This window comes from Helianthus annuus, chromosome 5 (genome assembly GCF_002127325.2).
Source record: "Helianthus annuus cultivar XRQ/B chromosome 5, HanXRQr2.0-SUNRISE, whole genome shotgun sequence".
NCBI lineage: Eukaryota > Viridiplantae > Streptophyta > Magnoliopsida > Asterales > Asteraceae > Helianthus > Helianthus annuus.
The window spans coordinates 100,532,992-100,543,181 of record NC_035437.2 but is presented as its reverse complement, the minus strand read 5'-3'; the positions used below and the strand labels follow the sequence as shown (position 1 = coordinate 100,543,181).

At 35.5% G+C, this 10,190-nt stretch overlaps 1 protein-coding gene and 1 long non-coding RNA gene across 3 annotated transcripts; both read right to left on the bottom strand.

Annotated features, from left to right (window-relative positions):
• Positions 1–2,555: 2,555 nt before the first annotated feature.
• Positions 2,556–3,439, bottom strand: LOC110943332. The gene is made up of 2 exons (XM_022185083.1): positions 2,992–3,439; positions 2,556–2,917 (listed from the first exon to the last, which is right to left on the bottom strand). Exons 1-2 carry the CDS (start codon positions 3,437–3,439, stop codon positions 2,556–2,558), a joined length of 810 nt encoding a protein of 269 aa, XP_022040775.1.
• A 2,442-nt stretch (positions 3,440–5,881) lies between these two features.
• LOC110938936 lies at positions 5,882–8,931 on the bottom strand. 2 transcript variants are annotated; one of them, XR_004893117.1, is made up of 3 exons: positions 8,797–8,931; positions 7,724–7,807; positions 5,882–6,081 (listed from the first exon to the last, which is right to left on the bottom strand). It is a non-coding gene; the product is annotated as an uncharacterized LOC110938936 (long non-coding RNA). The 2 variants fall into 2 exon arrangements; XR_002591832.2 differs by having other exon boundaries at positions 7,724–7,812; positions 8,797–8,923.
• Between the last annotated feature and the right edge of the window lie 1,259 nt (positions 8,932–10,190).

The following is a 10,190-nucleotide window of genomic DNA, read 5'->3' as shown; positions in this document are numbered from 1 at the left end:
AACGATCTTCTTCTGGACAAACTTGACTCCAATCATATCCTTCATCATTATGGAATACTGCAAGTGCTCTTGATTTTTCTCTGGGTTTATCTTCAATCATTTTTGGCTCTTCTCTGCTTCGGTGGTAGATTGCCTTTCGGTAATAATCATCATTGAACGGATGTTCATTTCCACCAACTGCAGAATTATTGCATTCTCTTTTGAAATGACCTTTTTGCTTACATTTGAAGCAGGTCACTTTGGACTTGTCAAATCCAAGTTTTGTTGATGCACCGCCTAAAGATTGTTTCCCAGTAATCTCCATGTATCTTTGAGCTCTGCGAATGCAACTTGCTAAACACCAGCGAATGTCTATGAGCTCCATTTCTTCCGGATCAATCTGGTCGTAGTCTTCTTTAGTTAACTCTGAGTTTCCAATTTTACTAGCTACAAGACCTTCATACGATTCCAGAACAGATGCAAGGAAACTCATTTGCTGCTTAGCTGCATTAATGCTCATTGCATGAGAATTTTTCAACTTGAGAGCAATGTTACACAGTATCTCCTCTGCTTCTTCAGAACTAGCTTTTGAAACTGATGAATGATAACCCAGATCATAACTTGATGAGCTTTTCTGTGGCTCTTTTGTCCTCTCACTACTGAAAGCTGTCTTTAGTGAACTATCAGGTTTCACCGATGGTAGATTGCCTTTGTAATATAGACCAACATTCTGTTGATGCGAAGAACTACTCATCTTGTTCTGCTTCTGCAACTCCAGTTCATGACTTTCAATCTTTTCTATCAAAACATCAAGAGAAATTTCATCATACAAAGCATCATTTTTTAGAATAAAAACAAACGTTTGCCACTGATCAGCTCGTGGTAACGCTTCTATGATCTTATCAATGATTTCCTCTCTTGTTTTGACAATGCCAAAACGATCAAGTTCAATTTTTAAATGACCAAAGCTCTCTATCATTTGCCTAACAGATTCATCTTTTAAACTATCAAACAAATCAAATTCTTTCTTTAATAAAGCAATTTTGTTTTTCTTTATTTGTTTACCCCCCTCTGCCTATTGATGACCCATCATGTTGCAATAAAGCAAACATGTCATTTCTGATTGAAGATTGAATTAGTGCAATCATTCTCTGTTCAGCTGCAAATTCTGCTTTGTCATCTCTAGATAATTTCTTGAGTGGTAGATCTTCTCCTTTATCATCTTTTGGTCTACTGTAACCGAATTCCAAACAGAACCAGCTTTCATGAGCATAAGCTTTTGCCCAGTTGATGAAACGCTCTTTCCACCATGTATAGTCTTCAATACTTTCAAGAGTTTGTGGTTTTGAATATGTGCCGTAGAAGTTGTCATGTTTAATGTTCTCATTTATTGCTTTAGTTATGGTTTTTGGTGTAACAGTTAAGATTTCAGAAGACTCGGATGTAAACGTATTGAAGAACGTGTTGTAGAATTCTTCAGCCATGATGTGAATTTCTTGAATTATAACCTGGAGACAAAATAACAATCAAACAAACACAATCAGTTTAAACAGTATCAAACAACTTGAGATAAACTAACAATTGGTTGTCGTGAAATGATCTTGATACAAAATATCCACTTTCAAACGAAATTAAGTTTTGGTGCGGAATCACTTTGGTGCGGAATAACGGTTTCAAACGGAATAACTAATTCCGCGTGGAATTATCTTTCACTCAAGCGAAATTAGATTTTTGAAACGGAATTATAATTTCGTTTGAAGCAATTCAAACGGAATTAAATTTCAAGCGAGATTAGCTGTAAGTTCAAGCGAAATTAACTCCAACTACCTAATTCCGTGCGAAATTAAAGTCCAGTTTCAAACGGAATTATGATGATGTCATTTTGTTCGAACGGTTTTTCAAGCGGAATTACAAATTTTGTCAATTTTAAGTCGAATTTTAGTCCAATTCTTTCAAGGATTAACTAAATCACTGTTTCGCATGACATATGTGAAATTCATTCCATTTCGACCGTTAAATCTTGTTCAATTTAGAAAGAAGGTGTAGAAGTATGAAATTCTGATGAAATCAAGCTGAATTTGATGAAACTCCTCCTCCTGAAGCTCTGCTACCACTTGTAGGATCGTTGTTTGACCCGAACTAGCCACTCAGAAGAGTTTTGGATCCGAATCAAAGGCGGAATCAGTGAAACGGACGTGAAAACAACTTGATACTCTTTAATATGTCTCTATTAGTGATTTGATATTCTTACAGCACCTGGACACAAACCGAGAGCACTTCGGTACCAAATCAGAAGAACGATGCATTTGTAACGGAATCACAGGTATATATAGGCGATTAATTCCGTGCGGAATTAACAAGGTTAATTTCGTGCGGAATTAGCTTGACTAATTCCGTGCGGAATTACCTTAGCCACACATATATCCTGTTTTCTCTAACTACGAGCCCTGATCTATACATCCTATTACATGACATGATACAAGACGAAGTCAACAGACATAGTGCACTAACAGACTTTTTACCAACGTCGCCCACTCGGGATAAATACCGTCTATGAGATAGTAGCCATACTTATACTACACGTCGTTTGCATAGAATGAAGTATCTGGTGCAACACCATCTATAACATCGTCGAATAGATTCGTGGTCATTAAAACTGTAATGTCATTGTTAGTACCAGCCATGCCAAAGTACGCATGCCAAATCCATAAATCTTGAGAAGCGACCACTTGTAATATTAGGGTAGGACCATCGTGGACACCACGATGATGTTGCCCTTTCCAAGCGGTTGGGCATGCCGCCCATTCCCAGTGCATGCAATCAAGACTTCCCAACATTCCAGGAAACCCATGTAAGCGCTGATGGGCCTCGTATAGAACTGGAACGTCGGCTGCGGTTGGCATCCTCAAATATCGTCTCCCGTACAGAGAGATTACACCTAATAAATTATTTCTAATTAAAAAATAATAACGACGTAAAAAAATAATAAATACTAGTGTTAATAAAAATTACCTTCACAAAAATTTTCAAGACACTCACGACACATTCTTGACGACATCCTTAAATACTCATCCCACACATCACTCGATGTGCCGTAGGCTAGTTGCCTAATTGCTGCTGTACACTTTTGTAGTCCAGAGAAACAAACTTTGCGACTTGCACTTACCCTTTGCGTGAAAAAAAGGGATTCGCCCGCAAGATCATTGGAAATTTTAACGAATAGTCGTCGGCTCAAACGAAACCTACGCTTAAACTGAACATCATCGTACACGGGAGTTTCACAAAAATAATCTTGCACTAGATGTTCATGAGCAGCTAACCAATTCCGTTCAATAGGCGGTTGTCTGGTACGCGATGCAGAGGATTCAGCTTCTTCTTGCAAATAATTAATCGCCTCTTGCGCCATGGTGATAACCATATCATCAAGAACACCGTCGGATGACGAGCTCGAAGAAGACATTTTTAAGTTGTGATTGGTGTGTGTTTTAATTGTGATTGGTGTGTGTTTTGGTTGTAATTGGTGAGTTTTTTTAGTTTAGAATAGGTTATATATATATAATAAAATAAGATTTTTTTTTAATATTGGACCGTTTGAAAACGGTCATATTTGACCATTCCTCCTCGTTCCACGCGATTTCAGCCTGTTACCATGGTGGCGAACAATCAATGGCGCCCCGGCATAGCGTCGGGGGTGTGGACTGATGGCGCCCTGGGGCGCTATAGAGTGCCAGCTGGGTTGGGTGGCGCCCCTACACCCTCCAGCCTTATGACCCGCGCTTTGCAGCGGGTTTGTTGAACCGAACAAAATGTAGATGGAACAACGTTTAACCATGCATACGTATAGCGACGTGTTAAATCGCAAAATTTAAACCGAAACGTAAAGCATTATTATAAAAAAATGTGTGTGAACTCACAGAAAATAGACCAAAACAGCAAACATGGATGAGAATAACTAAGTCGACATGTGACCTGCTCGTAGCTAGAGGATTGTTAAACTACAAAAAATATATATATATATATATATATATATATATATATATATATATATATAAAAGCGTTGAACCACACATGTGTGTAGCAGGTTAACTCGTAAACTTTAGACTGAAACATAAAAATTATCATAAAAATGAATACTAAGTCAAAACAATAATAAAGCAACATAAAAAAGAAATTAAAAAGGGCAAAATAAAAAAGTTTAAGGCTTAAATAGTAAGCTTAATTATTGGGTATAATGTGTAAAAAATAAAAGTGTAAGGGTTAAGAGTAGTAAAAAATCAAATAGTGAAATGCTCTCACAAAATTTTTTTGTAAATTAATAGATATGAAATGAAATATTTAAGTTCTTTGTTCAATGTTGTTTTTTAGATTAAATAATTGAGGATTGTTTGGTCATTTTACACAAACTTAACTAAAAATTTAACTACCAATCTATACTAAGGACTACTATACTTATAAAATTCATATCACCAAAAGTATCGTTGTAAGTTGGGAGTATTGATGATATATGTGCAAAAACACATGAACGATTAAGTATTACCTCCATAAAAAGTTATAAAATAAGTTTATAAAATCATTCATATAAGCCTTTTAATCTTTATTCTTATAATTATACTAAAAATTACTATATTTTCTCTCTATTTTTAATTAAATAATATTTTTTATATTTTTATCATTACATTTTCTCTACTTCACTTACAACCATTTTCAAAAATATTATAAATTATAGATGGAGAACAATATTTTCTCCAAATTTATTGACTAAGAATAATATTTTTTCTCTCCTTTACTAACAACTACTTTATATAATATATATAATATAGATAACTCACTCATATAAATATGAAGCAATAGATAATAAATATGAAGGATTAATAGAATGTGGAAATTAAGTTGCATTATTTTAATTTATCACCTAACTAAACTTCAATTTTTCAAAAAAAAAAAAAAAAAGAAAAAAAAAACACCCAACTAAACTTCAATATATATTTGAACAAACATGTGACTAGTGGGCGATCGAATGCACCCCATCTTGTCCAAAAAGCAATATAACATGCATGGTGGGGATGATGTTCAATCAAATATGTATTGCATCAAATTTAATGTCGGCTTCTGATGAAACAGTGGTTAACAAAGGGAGGTTAATTTACTGGTCTCGTCAAGTAGGGTTAATCCCTTATTTCCGAGGATCGGTGGCTAGATCGTCTGCTGACCTGTCTCCTGCACAAGGAAAACACACCGTGACTCGTAACACGGAGGAAGGGGTGGGGGTGCTCCTTGTTACCACTCTCCGGCGTGAGAATCAGTAATTTGTGTAGGTCCCCTTGATGTGTATGGATCTTCACAGAATCGTCTTTCCAATCAAGAGTGCGGAATCCTCTTGATCAGAATATAGCAGAAAACGTGTAGGAAACAGAAATCAGCAATTCACTTTCAAACCGGGTTTTTATTGATTATCTATCAATACTGATTACAATCAATCAAAACCCTAACCAATCACTCAATTTCGTCCAAGCAATCACTCTCACGAAATTCTGTCTCTCATAAACTGTTTTGGCTGATTAACTGATTAACCTGAACCCTAAAGCCTAGCCTTGTTTATATAACACAAGGTTTACTAATTGGACTAGGGTTTACTACTTGGGCAAGGCCCAATTCGTCCCCCCTACATCCAATTGGGTTTAGTTTAGCCCAAACTCTATAATCTCACTATTACAAAGCTAAACCCGCTAACTGTTTATTGTTAAACTAATTACAAGATATCCAAAGACCAAATCTAAGCTGTTGTCACAAATATGCACCAACAAACTCCCCCTTGACAATAGCTTCATAAAAACTTTGTCTGTTACACCCTAACACGCTTTAACTGAAAAGACGCAGCGGAAAATACGTACCATAAAATTTCTTTCATTATGAACGTCTTAACTTACTTGAAGTTCATTTTAAGGTGACACATTTATAATGAATACATCAATCGAACTCATTTACGAAATAGAAACATAAACTATGTTTACTAAATTAGATATTCAAACAGTCCCGTACAATCTAACTTGTGACTCGGTCTTCGATCTCCACTCCTCAGAGATCCTCCGTGACTCGTACAACCTACACTTACCATACAATTTCAAACATTAGTACACATTATGAACGTAACAAGATTCATACACTTTTACTTTCTATTCCGTTATTCCTTTGCACTTAGGCATTTCCGTCTGAGTATCCACTCTCCGGCGAGACTTCAACATTGTACCTGCATTATTCTTCATTCTCAAGGTACACTGTTATTTGCATCAATACTCAATCATATTGAAATCATATGAGCATACGTACTTACCTACTGGCATACGGTTATACATGCATACTAGCATCCGCATATATACGTTCACACCTACACACGTATGCACCTTCACACTTAAATACATAATACTTACACCCATGTATATCTACCCGCATACGCACCTACACCGTTACCTACATATATACCTACCTACGTACATATCTACATACTTACACCCATACTTAAAACGAAACATAACTATACACGTGCATACATTCACTAGTGAAATCTATACATAAATACATACATACATACATACATACATACATACATACATACATACATACATACATACATACATACATACATACATACATACATACATACATACATACATACATACATACATACATACATACATACATACATACATACATACATACATACATACATACATACATACATACATACATACATACACACACACACACACACACACACACACACACACACACACACACACATACATACATACATACATACATACATACATACATACATACATACATACATACATACATACATACATACATACATACATACATACATACATACATACATACCCACGTACTTAATTAATTACCCCACATACTCGCTTACATACCCTGTTCTTATTCGCACATCTTAAACGCTTTCAAGTTATCTATCGGGTATGTTTCGGATCTTAAAAATGAGTTTCATATACATCCGTAACTTACCAAGCCATTTGGTAGGGTTAAGGAACATTATAAAAACTTAACGAGGCTTGGAATGGGTTCACGGGGTCCGAATTCGAAGAAAAACGAAGAAATTACATAAACAATACTTTTACACCTGACCTCCACCGTAAGCTACGGTGGCTACCGTAGCTTACGGTGGCCCCAAAAACTTACGGTAGAAATAAACTGCCTTACGGCAGAATTAAATGCCCAGCACCCACCGTAGCTTACGGTGGGCACCGTAAGCTACGGTGATGCCCAGTTCAGCCTTTGTTTTTAATACTAAAACTCGCATAACTTACTCGTTTTTTATCCGTTTTACCCGATTCTTTTTCCAACGCGACCGTAATTTAATTCTCCATTACATGGAGTAAAAATCCAATATTTGGACTACCTAACTTTATGACTCTTATGCCTTTGACTTATTTCCCTTTTACCAAATTTTGACCCATTCATGCATATCTCAACATAACTTGTTTCTAATTGTCCGTAAAACCTTTCCCTGCATTTTAGACTAAGAATCCTTGCCCCGGGTCCGTAATCTTTACGAATTTCATTACCGCTACCTTACTTATACATAATTATTCGACCCGTTTAAAACCATTAAATTACCTTAATGCTTTCAGCATTACATAACCTTACATAATTTCCCCACAATCATGAACATGAAAATTCTATATACATACTAAGAAGTGAGTTGGAAGTCACTTACCTTAAGCGTTAGTGTTCATGCTTGATTCCTCGCCTCCGCTTGACCCGTTAACCTTCCGTTCTTGAGTCCATGCTAATGTGATTCCTATCCTTTCATGTCATCACAATCACATTATGATTAGCATATTTGCTCATTCATACTAATATTCGTTTCCTTCCATTCATACATTACTTGACTTTATATTAACCAAATACCACATACACAAAGCATAGACTAAGAGTCACATTGGCCCATATTCATACAACTCAATTATCATCATTTACGACACATAGATCATCTACTACGATACACATGACTTCTCTACTATTATAATCATGTCCGAAAGGCTAATCACGCTATACATTGATTATTGACTTTCAAGAAGTCAAATGTCCTATTTACATACTTTCAACTTATGAACATGTATTCTTCTTAATAGGGTAACTTATATTAATGACGTGATATTTATTTTATACAAAATGTTGTGTGACACAAACCACTACATAATTACCTAGTCACATACTAGACATACAAGCTCCAAATGCATAAACTTGACTCACGCATATATTCAACCCGAATTCTTATACGAGTTCCATCTAGAACACATTCTTCAAGTTAGTAAACTACTAGTCATATCATTATCATATTCCACTCATATATGTCAAGCCATTTCCTATAATCTCACATCCTAACTTCACTTAGGCATTTCATCAAACACTTGGTGTGCGTACACCATTTAATGCACAATATACAACTAATTCATGCATAATATTACAAGTTCATGTCAAGATCATCAAGTTCCACTTAGAATCATATAATCCTCATAATATACCCAAATTAACTAACTATTACTCATTACATACAACATCATACATAAACTTTACACAACAATTAAACATGCATGATTATCCATATCATCATCTTCACTACTACAAGTGGGTTTCATCTCTAATCATCTAATTAGCCTAAACCATGTGTAATCTATGCTCTATATCATGATACTAATACATTCTCATGCTCAATTTCATCCCAATTCATGGATTAAGACATAACCCATTTCATACAAGATCACCAATCTTAGTTTTGAGACATACCTTTTGATCCTCTTGTGATGGTGATCATTAATCCGTGTTTATTCATGAATTTGAGCTTCGATTTACCCTTCAATTTGATCATATAAGCTTGAGCTAGGGTTTGGCTCCTTTGGGAGCTCCTGATCGTTCCAGAACACACACGAGATGTGTGTTTGTGTGTGTTGTTATTTCCTTATAATATCCCAACTTTCATTTTAACCCACATTAGTCCCTCATGTTTGTTAATTAAACATAGTTGGCCCCATTGTTTTCCACTCTCAATCTATAACCAACACTATCTAACCAAGTGAGGTAACTTGGTTATTAGTGAAACAACCCACTTAACCAATAAATCCTACTTACTTATGCCAACCTAATAAAATGTCTAAATGAAATATTTAGACCCGAGTTTTGGGGCGTTACAAGTCTACCCCCTTAAATGAGGTTTCGTCCCCGAAACCTTTCTCATTTCCATTAGACACTAATATCCTTTCCCTTACCCTATCAACACGACCACTGGCCCATCTTAGTAACAACCCTCTATTTTCAAGAACCCGTCTCGGAGTTCTTATTAGTGTCACTTTCACTAATAGCGCTAGCTTCCAACACATTTCTTAGCTAATGGTTCATTCATCATTCTATTATTTGTATATCCTGTGCAATATACCATTTGTTTGCTTTAAACGATTCCAACATCCTAATAATAGCATTCCTTCCTGTTTATTTCAAATCTCATATTATCTTTGTTGACTATACGATCTAAATTCGTAATTTATACATACACATCTACGTTTAATTTTGATAGGTACGTCGTAGTGCTAAATAACTATCCATTCTCAATTCATGATTATTCGTATATATGACTTCTTTCTAACAAGTCCATATTTCTCATACTTTACCTTCAACTTACCTCATTTATCCTACATTACTATTCTTCTCAATTCATGCATCACTAAAGTTGCCTAAACAAGCGCATCATACAGGTTCTTCATACGAGAGTTTAACCCATACCCGAAAGTTTCGCTTATAACTTATAAAATCTAATTCTCAATGACATGGTTCTCTCCTTATGTTAACTATAAGGAATCAACCATTCCATGCTATACCGTACTCCTTCCACCATTCAATTTGCAGGGCGATTTCAATTTACTAATTCATACTTATCTGTCATAAATTAAAACACTTTACTTACCTCGATTTCATTCCATACTACAACGATCCGTAAATCAGATCTGTCCACATTCTTCATGAGTACTAGCCGTACTAGGCTAGATTTCATTCATCCATGTAATGTGCCTCCACTCGTACGCATCCTTCCACCAATTCTGTTGGTTTCATCACATCAAAAATTCTAACATTATCATCAAGAAATTTAGCAGTTAGTACATTTCATTTCTCACACGAAACTTTTTCAT